We start from the raw sequence: 20,869 nt of genomic DNA, 5'->3' as shown, positions 1-20,869 counted from the left end.
AAAAGGCATAACAACAAATTCATAGAGGCCCTGGTGAGTGCGAAATGCAATTTTTAGGATATCTGTTGGTTTCATCCGGATTTGATGGTATTCAAATCTCAAATCAAGTTTAGAAAAGACCTTGGCCTCGGCTAATTCATCAAGTAGGTCATCAATGAAGGGAATGGGAAATTTGTTTTTGATGGTATGTGAGTTGAGTTGGCAATAGTCCACACAAAATCTCCAAATCCCATCTTTCTTTTTTACCAATAAAACAGGGGATGCAAAAGAACTTTGGCTAGGCTGTATAAACGAAGTAGCTAGCATGCTAGAGATCTGTTTTTCGATCTTTGCCTTTTGTGTAGGAGAGTATCGGTAAGCTCTAATATTAACGAGAGTGGTATGAGGTTTAAGCACAAGAATGATCTAGGATCCATCATTAGTAATGAATTGGGGAGCGAGCATAATCCTCGTCCACCATTTGCAAAGAACTTGGGGAACAAGCATAATACCCGTCCACATTCACAACGGATCGGGAAGCGAGCGTGTTCACACTCTTCTAACGAAAAGCAAAGTGTAAATGATAAAAATTTTGAACAATTTACAATTTAAAAGCTAAATTGCAAAATTCTATATACTTTGTATGTTGCTAATATGTCTGTTACAACTCTCGAGTAGAACTCACCCTTAAAAACTAGCTGTCGGGGAGGGTGCCCAAGAGGCCCCACACCAAGAGCCTAAACTTCCGATGTGGGACAAGTCTCATACCTTACAGTGGAGCATAACATACCACCATGCTCTGCAATCTCGGCGGCCACGACAACAGGTTGAACACTAGTCACGCTAGTCCCGGACGAACACTGCAATGCTAGCATCACCTCCGTCGTCGCACAATTGCAACTGGGAGACATGGGGTCGACTTTGATACCATTGTTACAATTCTCGGGTAGAACTCACCCTCAAAAGCTAGTTGTAAAGGGGAAGGTGTCCAAAAGGTTATAAACCCCACACTAAGAGCCTAAATTTTCAATGTGGGACAAGTCTCATACCTTACAGTAGACTATAACAATGTCATACAGAGAAACAAACACAAGTCTAAAATCAAAAGAGCATAAAGCGTGAGAACAGCATAGAAAGCTGAAATGCAAAAGTGCAAGAATGATCTGAGCAAACCCACATCTAAAGTGAGAAAATGCACAAACAAAGATCCGAGGACCAACGTCTAAGACAATAAGAAGTCAAAAGGACCGATGGATTATAGAAAACCAAGGCTCTCCGAAAGCACAAAGTTCGAGGATCCTTTAGAGCGAAGTCATCTCAAATGATTGAAGAGCAAAACCCGACCCAAAAAGGGGATGAAAGAAGAAACGATGGAGAACCTTATCTTGCGACATCCAAAGAAAAAGCTCATTTAGTGGGGCGAGAATTCCACCAAGGGGTTACCTCCACCACTTGAATAAGGCTTCAAAACACCAGAAAGGTTCTCCAAGTCATTAATCAAGATGGTGACAAGCCTCGCCATACCACTGAAATGGGCAATTTCAGGCAGAGGAGAAATAGAGAGTCCATGCGATAAAAAAACTGGCACCAAGGAAGAACGGAACTTTGGGAAAATTAACTAAGAAAAGGCAGATTGACAACTATTCTTTCTACTGGGAAACCGAGAGGCAAGAGTGGGGAGCAATTGTTATGCCCAATAAAGAAAAATAGCCCAAGTATGGAGAAACAGACCCGCAAAACATTGGGTAAGCCCATCACGAGGCGAGATCAAATTGGGTTGAGATGGGCAAAACGATTGAAGAAGTGGCCCTGGACAAGTGAGGGTCACTCGGTAGCTGGATGGCCGAGTGAGGGTCACTTGACAGTTGGATGGCCACGCAACCACATGCTACGAGGGGGCCTTATCACCTGTGCGGCCGCACGGGCATGCACGACCATGCGGGCTAAGAGACCCCCACCCACATGCACAGGGCCCCAGAGGCCACACTCGCACCCCCAACCATGCTCTCACACCAACCATGCCGCTGCCACCAGTGCGAACTATGCCACCATTTGAGATACCAGGGGTCAAGGCCGAGAGACCCCCTTTAACCATCCTAAGGCCAACAACCCCAGGCGAGGGCGCCAAGCCATGCGAGAGACCCTCCTAGGAGGCTACAAATCCCACAAGACCCACTCAAATATGGCTTTGAGATCCCTGCCGAAATCAGCGGGTCACACACCACCTATCAATCTTCCCTCTCGCTATAAATAGGAGGGTCATCCTCCTCATTTAGGTATACTTGCCATGCCACTTAAACCAAAATTCTTTTTCGGGCAAAGAGCTGACTTAAGCATCAGAGGGTTGGTGGGTGACTTCACCTTCTCTTTTCTAGGTCTCTCGTCAATAAGGAAGCCTCCCATTAGAGGGTCACACATCACCTAAGGGGTCACTCGCACACCTCCTCAAGGTGGTCTCCCATGCTAAAGATTACTACCTTAAGCTATTACGTTTTGAATGCTTTTATTATATAAGCTTTAATAAGTAGTCATGTGAGTTTTAAAATAGATAGATGGCTAAGATTAGAAGGATTTCTTTGTGATCAAGGACTAGGATTCCTCTAGAATCAAGGCTTAGGATTTATTATAGCTGTAACCTAGTATAAATAATCTTTTAAGATACTTTGTAAATAGTCGCTTTACTATAATTCAACTTTTGAGGTTTTCATAAACATTAGTTTCAATATATCCATTCTAGATTTGATCTTACATTGTTTCCGCCCAATTTTTGTAGTTGCTTTTGCTGATTCTTCCTCCCAAACTACATCACTCAGTCAATGGGTGATTGTGATTGGCAACAAGACAACATAAAGTAACTCAGAATCCATTTGACTTTTGTTGTTCTATTTTTTTTTCTTTTAAATAGTGGAGACAAAAACAAAAACATCATTTGATTTTTACCTTCGTTTTCAAAAGAATGACACATTTCCAAAAGTCTAAAATGTTTTAAAATATGCCTAAAAGATGTATTTGTGTTGGTTTGAATCCATTTCAACCCAACATAGAAACTTTTACAATGAAATTTCTTTTCACACAAGTCATGCTAGTGCCACCCTATGACAACCATCATTGCTCCTCCAACGTAAGAGTATAGTTAAGGGCTCATCCAATGGCCCGACCACACTGCAATGTTGAGATCTAGCCAAATTCAATAACTGATGACCTTTGACGACCACCCCTACTTCTTTCTTTCCCAGGTCCAATAGTAACAAGGTGTTTAGATCTTCACCTCAAGGATGAACAGTGAGCTCAAGCAAAGGTCTTTCAATGTTTTTCCTAGTTTCACCAAGCTTCTTGCACTCTCCCCTAATCCAATACCCCCTCTCCCAACTCCAGCATTATCTTTCTCTCATCCTAGGGTTCTCTATGCCCTATACCAAGCTTCGGCCACCTCTGGGAATTTTTTTCTTGAATTTCGACAAATTTGTTTGCAGAAATGCACAATGTTCCTATGTTTATGTTATTTGTTCAAATTTATTTAGTATCTAGAGAGCTTCAATGCTCATATTCCAGTATATTTGGTTGTATAAATTGTCAGGACCCTACGGTAGTTAGATGGTTAGTAGGGAAGGCTGTAACAATAGACAGCAGGGTTAACAGTTAGATGGTTGCAACAGTAGGCTGTTAAATGGCAATTAGGCTGTTTAGAACATAGTTCTGAAAGGCGCGAACGCAAAGGGTCCTGGAACTTGAGGCACGAGGTGCACGAGGCAAGGCGCACCTTTGCGAAGCGAGGCACACCTTTGTGAAAAAAAAAACTCAAAATCTTGTAAAATCATAAAAAACTACCAAATTATCAATAATAACACATGCATATCATTAATGATTCATTATTTTCAAATTCTAAACTAACAGCATCAAAGTTGATTCATTCATCATGCAAATTCTAAACTAGAAACATCATCAAAGTTCAAACTTAAAGTCTCAAACTCAAACAAGCACCAATCATCATGCAAAGTTCTAAACAAACATATAAACACTACAAGTACAATCAAGAAAATGTTTTCATTTTGAAAAATGCTATTTTTCTAAGTCTGGAAGATTAGCGCATTATAAGGAGACATATAAGAAAATGTTTTTATTTTGAAAAATTATCTCCCAGTATTTTGATAACTAATATTCATTGTTGTTAAAATGATTTTTAATGAATTTTTCAAGAAATAGTAGGTATGTATTTTGGGGTGGTAAAATCGCTAAATTCCTAGTTTGTACTAAAACAAAAATTCTATTTTCTTATTGTTATGGATTTTGATTTTTTAGATATTTTTATTGAATCCAAATGGGAGATACTTTTTTATTTACAATTATGTATTAAAGTTTAAACTAAAGAAAAGTAAATATGTTGTAATGTATACATGAGAAGAGGGGGAGGAATTGGGCTGCCCAAGTTTTAATGAAAACCTAAGTTTCATGAGGCATGCCTAGGCTCACCTCGGCGCCTCACCATGCAAGGTGAGGGCCTCGCTGAAATCGCCTTGCCTCAGCCCAAGCGAGGCACTGAACTGGCGCCTTGCGTCTAGGCGCGCCTTTAACAACTATGGTTTAAAAGAGTTGTTAATATTATCAGAGGAATAATCACCAAGTGTAACTGCCAAGGATTGGTGGGAAGAAGGGCCTATATAAAAGGCTCTCCCTATTTAATAAAGAGGCATCGATGAATTCATAAAAACCTTTGATTTCCTTCCCTATCTCTCAGTTCTCTACCAAAATCCCTCTGTTTCATTCTTCTCTCCCATTTCTCTCTCGTTCTCTCCTTCTCTCTTTCTTCCTACCCTAATTTCCCCAATTCTCTACTGTCAGGACCGAGAGCCTAACATAAATGCACAATGAGAATTTTTGGTTAAACTATAGTGTAAAATTACATTTTGAATTAACGAAGTTACAATGAAAATTGCATGTAAATCTTTGGATAAATATACCATACAAATTTATGTATACATTTTTCATTTATAATTTCACATGGATTTTGGTGTATAGATTGAGTGTAAAGGTGTGGGTTAATTTTTTAAATGCATGTTATGTGAAGGGCATTGCACAATGGATGAAAAAGTTGAGATGGGAAACAAAAGTTCAATCATCAATTGAAGAAATAAAAAAGGATAAATTGAACACCCCTAAGGTTTGGCAAAATTGCAAGAAACACCCTGACGTTTGAGAAATAGCAATGACCACCCCTACTGTTAAATGAAAGGATAAAATGACCAATTTACCCTTCTTTCTCTCTCTCCTCTTTCCTCTAATTGAAAAATAAAAAATAAAATTAAAATTGAAAACAATTAACCGACTGGATGAAACCCACTAGGTTCCTCGCAAATCTCGTTCAAGGTGCAATGAAGCCAAACGGGTTCACCACAGGCCAAGTTCATCGTTGACATGTGACAAAACAAGGAATCCAAATTTGGAATTTAGGTTCCATCAAACCCTGAACACAAAGGGAGAAGTAAAAGGGTTTGACGAAACCCAATTTGGTTTCGTCAAACGCAAAACTCAGATAAAGAGAACCCAAGGAGAAGAAGAACCCAAATTGGGTTTCGACTAAACATAAGAAGAAGAAGAAGAACCCAATACGGGTTCGAACCAAGATTGGGTTTATTTGAAACCAGTGTTCTAAAACATGCTAGGCACTAGTCGGGCACCAGGCTAGAGCCGGGCACCTAGGTGGGGCCTAGGCAGACTAAGGAAAACTATTGTTTTTTTTTATTTTTTTTAACTTTGTGATGTAACTTGATGTTATTTTCAATTAAATCAAAATTGAAAGTGACATGAAAATATATATATATTAGATATATATCTAACATATAAATAGAAAAGAAAAAATATATATATATCTAACATATAAATAGAATATTTATATCTAACGTATAAATAGAAAAGAAAATATATATATCTAACATATAAATAGAAAAGAAAATATATATATCTAACATATAAATAAAAAAAATTAAATAACATAATAAAGTTTATATGTTAAATAAACCCGAACAGAATCAGTTCACTAGCTTAAAGCATTGCTAGTTGATTGTTAAATATATGTATATATATATGTATAAAGTTTATTAAATAAACCCTAACAACACCCAACAACGCGAGAGAGAGAGAGAGAGAGAGGGGTCGGAAGCGGAGATGGAGCTTGATAGTGGCGGCGGCGTTGACACAACGAGGACGCGGCAGCTTGACAACATAGAGGCAGTGAGGAGGTCGTGATGGAGCTGGAGGTAGTGAGGAGGTACCGGCGGCATTGAGGCAGTGGCAGCCTTGGGCTGAGATGAGTATGAGAGGGCGAGACAAGAGAGGCTTTAGAATCGACAAAGGGTAAGAAACCCAAAAATTAGGCGTCCCAGGCGGCTAGGTGCCGCCTGGGCAGCTTGGCGCTGCCGCTGCTCGTTTAATCGGGCCGGCGCCTAGAGGGGCCAATTAGGCTATATTCGCGGCTGCCAGGGGCCACCTAGAGCCTCACCGGCGCCTAGGCGACCGCCTAGGACGATTTTTAAAACACTGTTTGAAACCTAAGAAGAAGAAGAAGAAGAAGAAGAATGTCAGATTATGAATCTGACAAGGGTCATTTCCTCGCAATTCCATAAGGCTTGTGTGGGAAACCCGTGTATGAGGAAGAGAAAGAATAGTAAGGGAAGGGAATTTGAGAGAGAGAATGAAAGAGAGAATTGAGAGGGAAATATTGAATCAATTATCTTCTCCAAGTTGCTTTCTCTGGACATGAAGGCTGGTTATATAATACCCATACCTTGGCGCCACTATTTGATTACATTTGAAATCGGCCCATGTGCTGTAACGGCCAGCTTACTCCTTATTACACTAGTATCCTATAATCTTCCCTTATTTACATACTGATCCCGTGACAATCCCCCCTGCTAGAAACATTACTTGTCCTCAAGTAATTCATAGGAGACCCGCGACCTTAGGAAACTGTTGCAGCAGGTTGGGAAGGTATTCCCAAGTGTTGTTTTCTGGGTGCAAGTTGGACCAGCGAACCAACAGCTCGATGATAGGGGCTTGGTGTCGGTAGATGATTCTTCTATCGACGATGGCTACTGGTTCTGCTTCCTGGTGTGCGGGTTGTACAGCAATAGGTAATGTAGAACTAACAGGATGACTGCCTGAAGAAGGTTTGAGGAGTGACACGTGAAACATAGGGTGGATGTGCGACCCTTCTGGTAGTTGTAATTTGTATGCCACTTGTCCGATTTTGCCAATCACTTCAAAAGGGCCATAAAATTTGGGACTTAGCTTCGAAACTGCCTTAGGTGCCAGAGTCTTCAACTGGGCATGTCCCAGCTTGAGAAACACCTTGTCTCCCATAGCGAATTCCCGGTCGCTTCGCTTTTGGTCCGCATATTGCTTCATTCGATTTTGGGCAGAGGCTAGCTCCTCTCGTAAGGTCTGTAACAATTGTTGCCTCTGAATTAAGTAATCGTCGACGGTAGCCACTTGGTTGTGGCTGCCTCGCAATGGTAAGAGAGGAGGCTTGTAGCCATATAGGGCTTCAAACGGTGTCACCTTCAAGGAGGAGTGTGAAGTGGTGTTGTACCACCATTGGGCGAGGGAAAGCCATTTGTGCCACCCTGTAGAATGCAGTAAACTGACGCATTTGAGGTACGTTTCTAGACATTGATTGGTTCGTTTCGTCTGACCATCCGTCTCCAGGTGGTACGAGGAGAACATGTGCAGCTTAGTACCGAGAGACCTCATCAGTTCTTTCCAGAGGAGGCTGGTGAAGATTTTGTCTCTGTCCGAGACAATTACTTGAGGTAGCCCATGCAATTTACCGACCTGATCCAAGAAAACTCATGCCACCTCTTGGGCGGTGAAGGGATGGGCCAAACCCAAGAAATGGGCATATTTTGTCATGCGATCCACCACGACTAACACACAATCCTTACTTTCGGACTTCAGCAAGCCTTCAACAAAGTCCATGCTGATGTGGGTCCAGGCTTGAGCGGGAGTGGGAAGTGGCTGCAACAATTCGGGAGGGTGTATGTTCTCATGCTTGCATCTGTTGCAAGTGTCACAGCCTTTGACATATTCCATCACATCTTTCCATAATCCTGGCCAGAAGAAGAGCTGTTTAACTTTGCTGTAGGTGTTTTGGATGCCCGAGTGACCCCCCACAGGTGAGTCATGCAATGTTTCTAGGATCTTGTGACATAGAGCCTAGTCCTCCCCAATTATTATTCTATCTTTGTACCGTAATAACCCATTTGTCAACACATAACCTGGCTTGCTGTCGGGTGTCAGAATGAGCTATTCCAACAACTCTTTGATCCATTCCCCTTTGTTGTAACTGGACGCCACCTCTCGCAGCCAATCCGGGGTGATCGCGGTGATGGCTGCAGAGGCCCCTTCTTCCACACAACGAGACAGAGCATCAGCTGCTCTATTCTCCTGGCCCTTCCGATACTGTATGCTATAATCCAAGCCCATTAGCTTCGACATGCCCTTCCGCTGGAGGTGTGTATGCAATTTCTGCTGAAGAAGAAACTTAAGGCTCTCACGGTCAGTTTTGATAACAAACGAGCCTCTTTCAAGGTAGTGTCGCCATTTCTCTACTGCGATGAGAATAGCCAGGAGCTCTTTATCATATACACTTAAGCCCAAATGTCTGGGCGCTAGTGCCTGACTGATAAAAGCCAACGGCCTCCCTCCTTGCACCAACACTGCCCCCACCCCTCCATCACTAGCATCGGTCTCCAATATGAAAGGCTGAATGAAATCGGGCAAACTGAGTGTGGGTACCGTACTCATAGTAGTTTTCAATCTCCGGAAAGCTTCCTCCGCCCTCTCATTCCAGCGGAACCCTTCTTTTTTAAGTAGCTCTATCAACAGTTTACTTATGATACCATAATCCTTGATAAACCTTCGGTAGTACCCTGTGAGGCCCAAGAACCCCCGTAAGGCTTTCACGTTAATTGGTCTGGGCTAAGCTGTCATGGCTGCCACCTTTTGTGGGTCGGTGCTAACTCCTTCTCCTGAAATAATATGGCCAAGGTACTCCACTTGGGATTGTGCAAATGCACACTTCGATTTCTTAACATACAACTTATTGAATCGGAGGATTTGTAGAGTAGTCCGTAAGTGTTCCAAGTGTTTGTTAAAGGAAGGGCTGTAAACCAAAATATCATCAAAAAATACCAAGATAAATTGGCGGAGGTAGGGTTCGAATATTTGGTTCATAAGGGATTGAAATGTGGCTGGGGCATTGGTTAAACCAAAGGGCATAACCAAGAATTCATAGTGGCCTTGATGGGTTCGAAAGGCTGTTTTGTGTATATCTTTGGGATGCATTCGGATTTGGTGATATCCCGACCTAAGGTCGAGTTTAGAGAAAATGTTGGCACCCTGCAATTCATCTAAAAGGTCTTCAATGATAGGTATAGGGAATTTGTTCTTTATGGTTTGGGAATTGAGTTGGCGATAATCAATACAAAATTGCCAACTCCCATCTTTCTTTTTTACTAACAACAAGGGTGAGGCATAAGGACTGATACTAGGCTGTATAACAGAAGTGTGTAGCATGTCTTTGATCATGCGCTCAATTTCTGCTTTCTGTTTTGGGGGGTATCTATATGAACGGATGTTGATGGCTTCAGTATTGGGTTTGAGGTTAATGGTATGATCTATTGGTCTTGGGGGTGGTAGCGACTTTGGTTCCTCAAACAAATCCACAAATTCATCTAAGAGTAAATTAAGAGAATCGGATTGAGTTACCTCCCAAGGAATGGGCATCGCCTTAACTAAGTTCAGCCTGTAGTGCTCGTCATCATCTGCAGTTTCCCTCATGTCCATTGTTTGTACGGAGAATAACTAAGCTACTTGTGTCCACTTACTTTTGAACAACTTTTGCAACCTTCTTCCTGAGATCATCTTACAAGCTCCAGTCTCTATGCTGCCAGTCAGAGTCATTCTCTTTCCCCTTTTCTCAAATGTGACTTCCATCTTGTTAAAGTCGAAACAAATGGGGCTCACTTCTCTCATCCAATCTACACCTAATACCATATCACATCCCCCCAGCTTAAGCAATCGGAGGTCAGCTTCAAATTCTTCCCCCTGCATCTGCCAACAAAACCCTACACAAGCTGATTTACACAAAACCTTTTGCCCGTTAGCTACAGTCACCGACAAGGGGTGAGTTCCCGAAAGTCTGCATTTCAGTGTCCTTGCGATCCCCTCATCCAGGAAGCTGTGTGTGCTTCCACTATCAATTAGGATCATCAAGCGGCTGTCTCTTGCTTTGCCTTCCACTTTGATAATCTTGTTAGTCACAACTCCCCTTAGTGCATGTAGGGAGATCTCGACCTTCTCCTCGCCTCCAACTTCTTCCACAATGTTGCTATCCTCCTCTTCCAATCCTCCTCCGTCTTCTTCCCCTTTTAACAACAATAATTGTCTTCGACATTGATGACCAGGTGTGTACTTGTCTCCACACCTGAAGCATAAGCCGGCTAACCTCCTCTGCTCGATCAACTGTCCTTGAGGCGGTTGGGTAGGCGCTGGTAGGGCAGCCAATCCTCTGCTGCCGGTTCCCACATGTCCCCCATTCCTTCCCCATCCCTTGTTATTGGATGGTAGGGGCGTGGTCTGCCATACTCTAGCCACACTCTTCTGTTTTTTAACCAAAGCCTCCATTGTTAACTCTTGCAACTTAGCACATTCAACTGCTTGTTGGACCGTCTTGGGCTAGAACATCTTAACTGTGGGACGAACTTCTTCGTTCAAGCCGCTAATGAAGCTTGATACAAAGTAGCCTTCCGTCAATGTGGGATTTGATAGTAACATGAGAGCCTTCATCTCCTCAAACCTCTATTGGTAAGCCTGTACTGAACCTCCCTGTTTCAGTTTATTAAACTCTTCTACCACATCCAACATTCCTTTCTCCCCAAATCGCTCACAAAGTCCTGCCACAAATTCATCCCACGAGAACTCTTCCTTCACCCCTATCCATCCCTGATACCATGCATCCCCTTCGTCATTGAGATACGCAGCCGCTAGCATCACCTTCTGAGCATTAGCCACATTGTGTAGGCTAAATACTCTGCCACAACGTCTTGCCCACCACCGTGGGTTCTAGCTATCAAAGAGAGGTATCTCCATCTTAGGCATAGGAAAACCGATCTGGTGTGATCCGATTCCGTGGCCTGGCCTTCTAATTCCCACATTCTCCTCTCTACCTGGAGGCTCGATCTCTAATTCCGCCGATCCTTCCGATTAGGAATTTCCCCCGTGGTCATGCAAAATCGGCTCCGATCTATCCCTTGGAGGAAACTCAGGAGAGAGTCGTACCTGAGTCTGGCGAGTGAGCATCAGAACAAATTGCTGCATCTGATCTCTGAGGGCCTGACCCTGCTCCCTCATCTGCTCCTCCAACCTCGCCGCTTGCGTCCTGCTTTCCTCCTGCCAAACTTGCACCACTCCGTCCATTCATCGATCGACAAAATTCTCCAGTGCCTCCATCCGGTTCTGTATCTCTCCCATAGTTGTCGACACTTGATGAAACTGTGATTCCATCTGTTTCATCCGAGTACCATCCACCATCTCCGACTCCGTTCACCCAAGATGATGCTCTGATACCAAATTGTCAGATTATGAATCTGATAAGGGTCGTTTCCTCGCAATTCCGTAAGGCTTGCGTGGGAAACCCATGTATGAGGAAGAGAAAGAATAGTAAGGGAAGGGAATTTGAGAGAGAGAATGAAAGAGAGAATTGAGAGGGAAATATTGAATCAATTATCTTCTCCAAGTTGCTTTCTTTGGACGTGAAGGCTGGTTATATAATACCCATACCTTGGCACCACTATTTGATTACATTTGAAATCGACCCATGTGCTGTAACGGCCAGCTTACTCCTTATTACACTAGTATCCTATAATCTTCCCTTATTTACATACTGATCCCATGACAAAGAAGAAAACCTAAATTGGGTTCCATTGAAACCTAAGAAGAAGAAGAAGAGAGAGAGAGAGAGAGAGAGAGAGAGAGAAGTTTCCACTATTGTTGTGGGCGTCACTATTGTAGACAATTTGAAAAAAGAGAAACATTATAAGGGATTTCAGAAGAGAGAGAAATGTAAATGAAAAATGAGGAAAATAATGTTGAAATATAAAGGCATTTTGGTTATTTTTTAATGTTTAATAGGAGTTAATTAACTGTGAGCGAAAAATTGCAACATTACATTAAACCTCAAGGGTATTCTTTGTATTTTCTCAAACATCAAGGATATTTTTTGCAATTACCTTAATCCTCAAGGGTACCACATGGAGTTTTTCCAATAAAAAATTAACACAAATAGACTCACCAAAAACTATTTTCATTTCTCTTTACAAATTTTTTAAGATGAGAACAAAAATCAAATAATAGATAAGGTTTCATTTTCCAACTAAAAACAAAAATTGAACACAAATCTGAAAATAAAATAAACACATGAAACTAACAACAAAATCAAGTGGGCCATTAGTTTTGCAAATGTAAAATTTACAATGTTAATTGTCTATCTATTAAGTAAGTAAATAGAAAGGCATAAAATAGAAAAGAAAGATCCCGTATGATTGTCATAAACTGAATTATTGCATTTCAAGAAAGAAAGCCATCACAAGTAGATGTAGTAAAATGATAAAAGAAATGCATGACGAAACTATAACATAGGGAGAACCATAAAAAAGAAAAAAACTAGTGATTTTCTTATCTCAGCAATTTACACAAGGAATGTAAATTGAACCGTCACTTCTTGTCTTAATTATAGATACATTACCTAGACAGGTACAAGTAGATAAGCAAAAGTAGTTCTATAGAATCTCGAACCAGCCTTAGAATTGACAATGTAGAAAGTAAGGTCAGGTATGAATATATGGAATGGAATTCCCAAAAAAGGGTAAATTGCACTTGAATCCCCTGTGGTTTAGGCCATTTGCATGAAGACTCCTTGTGGTTTAAAAATGGCTCTGGAGGTCCTTATGGTTTGCATTTTTTGCTAGGACAACCACTCCTTTAATTTTTGGAATGGATAGTGTTAATTAAAAATCAAATTAAGTTAAATTTAACTTAATTTACTCTTAAATCTCTCTAACTAACAATTACAAAAAATAAAAAACAATGCAAAGAACAGAACCACAAAGTTCTGTTTTTCAGACAGTGAACCGTGGATCCCATCACTAGACCAATGCTGGGTTTGAGTAACCCATTTTCTTTGGAACAGCATTTTTCTTCCTTCTTAGATCATTGAACTCTCTCTCTGACCTGGAAGGCATGCTTCACTATGCAGAAAATGCTGTGTATGCACATAATGCTTGGGGAAGGCATTTCACTGTGCTCAAAATCACTTCAACCCACAGCGGGTCAAGTACATCAACTAGAACTTGCAGCTCTAATCTTTCTTATCATCTTAATTTCTTTAACATTTAATATATTTTATTTATATATCTTCTTTATTTCCTCCCCACCCCCCCCCCCCCAACAAAAAAAAAAAAAAAAAACTGTGGTTCATCCACAGATGACAGCTCTAACATGTTTATGTGGGGGCCATCTGTTCTCGTGTTCTAAGTGTTTATGTTCAAACAGACAGCAAGACACTGAGGCACCCTCCTTTTATATATATTCTTATCCAATTGTGTCTAATTCTAGGGTTTGTGGCTCACGGATACCAGACATGGAAATTAATTATATATGCAATATTAATTCAAGTGTAGCTTCATTTCTTTCATTATAGTTGTCCTTACTCAGTTTGGATAGGTGAAAAGATGCAAATTGAAGTTTGTTAATATCAGCTCTTTCAGCTTTGATTTTCCCTAATGATACAGTTTCTCTTCTCCTCTGTCGTTTGCTCATGAGGGAGGGGGGGTCTCTCAGATCCACTTCTTTCAAGGCGAAGAAGATAGGTTGCAGGAACTCAGCAGTGGCACCAGAGAAGGAACACATCTCATCACTGGAAGCAGCAATGGATTCCACAGTGCTGTTGCCAGTCAAAGAACGGACCTCTATGTTTCTGTTTTGCATTTTTTTTTTTTTTTGTAATCACTAGGTAAATTAAGCTAAGCTTAACTTAATTTGATTTTTAATTAACACCATTTCTGCTAAAAAAATATCAAAAGCAGTGTTCTAGCAAAAAATGCAAACTACAGTGACCTTCAAAGCCATTTTTAAAACTCCATGTGGCTCTCTGTGCAAATGACCTAACCACAGGGGTCTGATGACAATTTACGCCCCCCCCCCCCAAAAAAAAAAGAAGAAAAGCAAGCATGAATGGACTAGTTAATATTGAAAAACGACACATACAGAAGAGCAAGCAATTTCAACACTTGGCTTAGTCACACAGATGAAGCAAGAAATTTGCCTTGATGAAAATCATCGAATTAACACAAAAAAAGACGACAATGATGGAATTGTTCAAGAGTTTTCTGTGATTAAGACGTATATATGAGATCAATTTAACAATATTGCAACAGTGCTAGACTAACCATGCTTTTTGGTACAAGGTGTAAGATACTGCAGAAAGAAAACACAGTAACTGCAGTTGAGTATATGTATTAAGGTAGACTTCAAACAATGACCAAGCAGATATGAGCAAGTTGAGATAGACTTTGGGTAAATCAGGACAGAGAGAACGAACAAACTCAAGAGATTAAAATAGGTTGAATAGACCATACCCACTGATAAGCACCTTCCTGAGTTCCATCCAATACAGAAACCCAATCAGACTTGGATTTCAAGGAGCTCTTATCCTTTAAAAAGTCTCGCACCTTTTGAATGTAAAATTTAGATCTCCATCAGTTTGAGCTTACAAAAATGTATAGCATCAGCAGAAAATATTAGGTTAAAGCAATGTTACCGCTTGCAAGATTCTATGAGATGCATCGCCTTGCAATTGCCTCAGACCTGCAGTTGCCTGAATATGCATCACCATCAGAATTGAATGCGAAAAGATGCATACAATCACATTACAGCGATTAATCAAATTCACCGTACATGGCTTGTATCAGCAGTAGCAGCATAAATTACTCACCCCGACCCTAACTGGTGTCTTGTGACGCAGCTCCTGTGGAACAACAGCCTCGGCTTTATCTAAAAGGGACTGTAGAGAATCAGCAGCAGCCTTAGGGTCCTTGGCATATGCACTTAGACCTGGTTTTAACTGCAAAGCCAAAGTGAATGTGAAAGAAACAAACAAGACGTTGCGGTGAATTGACCATGAGACAAAATATTTGCAATCAAACGCTCCTGACGACTAGAAAAACACACAAACAAGAAGCTATGGTGGATTGAATATGAGGTAGAATATTTGCAACTCAAATGTACCAAAAAATGGGGAAAGCAGGATGAAGGGAGGGTACAGTGGATTGTATTATAAGAGGTAAAATATTTGTAGTGAAATGCTCCTGGCGACTAAAAAAGAAAAAAGAAGATGAAGAAGAAAGAAAGGAATAGAAATCCGTCTATTACCTGTCGAAAAATCTCAAGATCTTTGCCAATGGGAACGAGATCCAAGCGTTTGTCGAAACAAAAGACGTGCACACGGCTACCAGAACTGCCAGCGTCGAAGATGACGGCGTAACTCTTGCGTGAAGATGAAGAAGAGTCTGCACGAGCGAGGATTACGTTGTCGGGAGAAATTTTGCGATTAGAAAAGGAGTCGGAGGGAGCACGGGAGGGCATGAGAAAGAGTACGAAGGTGATAAGGAGAAGAGGGACCGAAATCACGAGGATGACGCCTCGGAAGCGGTGGATCTTGTCGGAGAGGGACTCGTGCTGTCTGCCGCGCTTCAACATCTTGTCCAGTTGTTGATGATCTGCCGTTGCAGCAGCAGAAAACAGTGGCGGAGAGCCTGAACCAGAAGCCTCCCTTTCTAGAAGTTCTGCCGCCGACAGGGATCTGTACCGGATCTGACCGTTTCCACCGGCGGGAGCCTTCAACGACTGCGTCTCCTGTACGGACTCCAGCTCTTCCTCCTCTTCTTCTTCCCTTTCTCTCTCTCTCTATCTTGCTCTCTCTCAATTGCCTTTCGCTCCCAACCTCTAACCCTTCTTCTTCTTCTTCTTCTTCAGAGCGACCACAAAACTGAAATAAATCGATCGATAGATCGATCAATTGAACGGTTTCGATAGCAAGATCAAAAGGATTTATCTATTAACGAGATAGATAGAGGAGGAACGACAATTTCAATTTTGATTGGAATCAGTGGGCAATGCCGTTTCGCTTCCCTGCGCTGCGCTGCCCTGTCACTGCTCTCCTCCCTCCCTCTCTCTCTCTCTCTCTCTCTCTTTCCCCTTCTCCTATCCTCCTCGTTCTGTCTGCTTGACCCTTCTTAAAATATTAAAGAAATTGGCCACCGGCCAGAAACTGAAGAAAATTATTTTCTTCCCCTTTCCTATTACGAAACTTAAAAAAAGAAAAAAAGAAAAAAAAAAGATTGATTTACCCGGTTTTCCTTTCCTTTCCTTGATTTTATTTATTTATGGAAATATTAATTATATTGTTTTAAAAGTAAATAATTAATTGATAATAAATATATTTTATTTTAAATAATGTTTATTTAATACATCTTTTTTTAGTTTTTAAACAATTCTATTAGTTAATTAAACGATCCAAAACATCATATATTTATAATCGAACAATAAAATTATTTAAAAATAAAATAAAATGCATGTTGTCTACAAAATGCATTCATTACCATTTAAGCATTACCCTTAATACAATAATTAGTATTTATTGTGGCATCTCCTCTTAGGAAAAGTCCTCCTAAAGTAGTCAGTACATTAGCAATTCCAGAAAGAGTCATTCTTCCAATAAGTCTTTCTCAAGATCAAAGCATATTCCTTCAAGAAATTGTCATTCATTCATTATTTGTTTGGGATCAGTTTCTTGAACCTACATATTATAATTTCCCTAGGTCAAGCCATACTCTCAGAAGGAACCCAAGACGATATGTTTACCATCTACATTACCCCACATTATCCTGCAGCAAAGCGACCCATCTATTTTGGGCCCTTTTCCTTCTAGGGGGTTCTCTCGAAAGTCCTTTCGAGCTTCAGGATAACACCGCGAACAAATGAGACATGCCACCTGTAATGGCCCGCCTCCCAGAGCCTCCTCGTGCATAAAGAGGATCCGTGAGAGGGTCATTATTAAAATAATATCGAACAATGACGCACCTACAATACACACATAATTCTTTATAAAATCTCATAAACATCTTTACAAACCTTTCATTACTTGGGCCCACCTGAACTTACATAACATGCCTCCATCTCACAAACATAAATCATTACTTTCATCCAACATAAGCATTAACAATAACCTTAACAGAAGTACGACACTCAGGATTTAGTTTCGGGAGAGCTCTGCACTTGCTACCATGACTTGATGGCCTGGACCCAAACTCTACTGCACGTACCTGTTATCACAGGCGTTTCTCTTACCTGGAATGATGGAAAACAACATGAGTCGCGAGACCCAGCAAGCTCTAGAAAGAAAGGCTGAGGGCTTAGGATAGGACTCTTCCCATGACACCCCATGTAATTCATGCCAATACAATCACGCCATGTTATGATCCATACGTACCTTACTTCTACATGCATAACATAAAGTTAATTGCACATAAGGAACTAGGGGCCCACATAAGTCACACATTGGCACCCAGGTCCCGCATACAAACCTATTGTAGCTTAACATAGGCTACCATTTCATTTCCCTTCCACCTCAATTTCCTTGTCATTGTCGTCTTATCCTTCCGTTGCCGTGGAACTCTAACCCCTGGTCTTGTTATTGCCGTGGGACTCTAACCCCCGGTCTTGTTGTTGCCGTGGGACTCTAACCCCCGGTCTTTTCCTGATACTCGTTACATCCTGACATAAGTCGGTACTCCCGACGCCTGGCACGGTACTCCCGTCCAGAGAAATAATAATAATAAAATCATGCAATGCAACACGTAAGAAATGCAATGACCGTTGTAGCATAAACGTGATGTCAAGGCCCCCATAAACCAAGCATCAGGCCCTACTACGCCTCACATAGGAATACACACATGCAGCATGCTCTAAATGCATATGCTCACCTAAGGTACCAAATTGGCTCTTAGACCAACCGGGTCGTGCAAATGCTCATACATCCCATCACACACAAAGCATGTCCCCACGTGAATGCAACCCGGCCCCTTGTGACACACACATCATGAAATGCACAAACCAAGGCGGGAATCTGGAGTACCAGCTCTTCTGGTCGTCTAGCACTTATCGTAACAACCGATGACTGGCGCCCATATATCCAGCCATCAACTGTCACGGCCCACGGTCGACAGTCAGTGGCTTTGTACCCATACCCTTAGACACACTTACCGACACCATTAACTTTTATAGCCTATAAACTTAACATTACACAACATTTCTCCAAAACTCTTCATGTACATAACCACATAACATCATGATATCATTCTCATTCTTCCTCATTCATAAAAACCATCTCAACATACATAATAGACTCTTTAGCACATTCTCCTAATTCTGACCATAACCAATTTCTCTAAGAACCTAACCCCAACGGGTTTGGCATTATTCCCAAGGGAGGCGGAGCGATACGAAGCTTCGTGACGGTTGATATAAAAGACGCCATGACATCCTTACTTAGCTTATCCCATTAACAATAAACTCATTAATAAAATAAAAGTCATAAAATGCTTACTACGCGGATTATTATTATTTGTGCGTAGAACCGAGTCATGGTGAGGAAGGGTTTAGAGTATAAGAAACCTCGAAAACTTTTGCGGGAAATAAATAACGCGAGAGGAGGGTTAGGAGCTTGCCTTATTTTGCAGATTTCTAGCCTTAAACGCCCGCGCACTGCAAAATAATATTAACACTAAAATAAACTAAAATACAGTCTAAAAGTACGATTTAATCTGTAAAAAATGTTTAATACACGCTAACTAACTTACCTCTCGCTTTTCGGATCTTCAATTGCACGGCATAAAATTAATTTTTGAATATTTTCTTCTAATTTTCCCCTTCTTCGCCGCTGCCTCGCGCCTGTTTTCTCTCCCAATTGCTTTCTATTTTTAACCCTCAATTAAGCTTCAATTGAAGCTTTAATAGCAACAGAATTTGGCCCAAAAATATGGCTAATTTAACCTTAAATTTCGTGCAAAAATGGAAGGCAAAGGAGCAGCTGCGCGGTCGCACCAGCGCGGGCCACGTGGCCGCGCAATAGCGCCCTAAAACGGTGCCATTTCAGTGCCCCCTTGCTGCCCAAAACAATTAATTCCTTCCCTAACGCGCGCGCGTCCCTCCCTTGGTTCGATCCCGCGCCTCACGCCAGCACCCGCACGCACGCGGCCACTGGGCTGACTGCTTTCTTGGTAATATAGACACACTTAATTAATTTTATAGTGACTTCCTACCACTTTCGAAAATCTACACTTAAACCCACAACTTCTAAAAACCTACACATACACCCCTAACTCTCATTTCCTTTATTATACTTATACATCAAACATTCCAGAAATTCTCCCAACTTACTTTATTTTAATCTTTTCCTAAATATTCTCCAATAAATAATTATTTCCTCAAAATAACATAAATAAGCATTTTACTTAATTCTCCAAATACCCAAACAATTTAATATTGCCTTTTTAACCCATAAATATTCAATAATCTCCACAAACACCATAATTAATAATTCTCTTAAACCCAAAAATATTTAACAATTATTAATTGCTCCGACCAAATTAATAATCTTTTATTTAATTCCCAAATTTCAGGATATTACACCACCCTTTCTCAAAAAAGAGCATTGCACCCTCACACGTGCATATCACGTGTCCCTATCAACCTAATGTCTATAAATAGCCCCCCAAACTCCTCAATTTGAGAAGAAAGCACAAGGCTGGACATGTGACACATTGGGGTGACCACATGTGGCTTGACCCTTCGGGTGAGTTACCTGAGCTTTTGTTCTTCGGATGAAGATCGGAGGGCTTGAAGGTATCTTTGAGGGCCTAGAGCCCCAAAGAGTATCATTCTTTGGAGTTTCCAGATGACCCCAAAATTCTTTGAGTCTTCGGGGTTGGACTTTCCTTAATTAGAATACTGCCCCGATGGCCCCAAAAACTCTTCGGGTTTTGGGGGCTTAGAATTCCTTTCAATGATGTGTTAGAGTTAGTATTTTAATGATTTAGATGACATCTGACACATGTACATTTGGGACTGTATCTCTTGCAAATGTAATAAAAAATATGTTTTCATATTTTTTATGGTCATATCTGAAAGGAAATGAGAGACCGAAGCCAAAAACCAACAACGAGTGGATGTATGCAAAGATTTATAGGTTTTCAAACATTTTTCAAAATCAAAACTGTTGTTGACAAAAATACAACAATAAAAATTTGTGATGTGGGGTCCACTCGAACTCGGTGTCGGGTGAAGTTAAGTTATCGTAAGAGAAGTTGCCTCAAGGGAGTTTGCTGTTAGGATGCGCACCGCAAGGATTTCTCCACAAGCTCCTTTGTCACAAGGTCTTCGCCACTAGCTCTTTTGCCACAAGGTTTCGCCACTAACTCTTTCATCACAAAGGTTTGCTACTAGCTTTTTTGCCACAAGACTTCGTCATTAGCTCTTCTGCCACAAGGTTTTGCCACTAGCTATAATACCCAGAAATTTCTTAGAGACATAAATGGAATTTTATGAAGGGTATAACTGGAATTTTTGAAAGAATGAGACTTTAGGGTACACTATCGCAGTCTTAAACGACTGAATCGATCGAAGGGAGTACCCCGGACCCTAGAAAGCCAAAGAAAATGGTATGGTATAGACAAGAGATTCGAATTATGATTTTTAGTGATGAAAGAAGTGGGATCGG

General features: G+C 41.1%; 1 protein-coding gene across 1 annotated transcript in view; it reads right to left on the bottom strand.

Annotated features, from left to right (window-relative positions):
• Positions 1–16,318, bottom strand: part of LOC127789181 (apyrase 2-like) — a 43,401-nt gene extending 27,083 nt beyond the window's left edge. Inside the window, exons 1-4 of the mRNA XM_052317993.1 lie at positions 15,463–16,318; positions 15,026–15,154; positions 14,852–14,908; positions 14,670–14,762 (exon numbers count right to left, since the gene is read on the bottom strand). Coding sequence (XP_052173953.1) covers positions 14,670–14,762; positions 14,852–14,908; positions 15,026–15,154; positions 15,463–15,789 — 606 coding nt within the window. The 5' untranslated portion in view covers positions 15,790–16,318. The remainder of the gene's footprint in view (positions 1–14,669; positions 14,763–14,851; positions 14,909–15,025; positions 15,155–15,462) is intronic.
• Between the last annotated feature and the right edge of the window lie 4,551 nt (positions 16,319–20,869).

This window comes from Diospyros lotus, chromosome 13 (genome assembly GCF_014633365.1).
Source record: "Diospyros lotus cultivar Yz01 chromosome 13, ASM1463336v1, whole genome shotgun sequence".
NCBI lineage: Eukaryota > Viridiplantae > Streptophyta > Magnoliopsida > Ericales > Ebenaceae > Diospyros > Diospyros lotus.
Note: the sequence above shows the minus strand (reverse complement) of the source record. Positions and strands in the feature narration are given on the sequence as shown.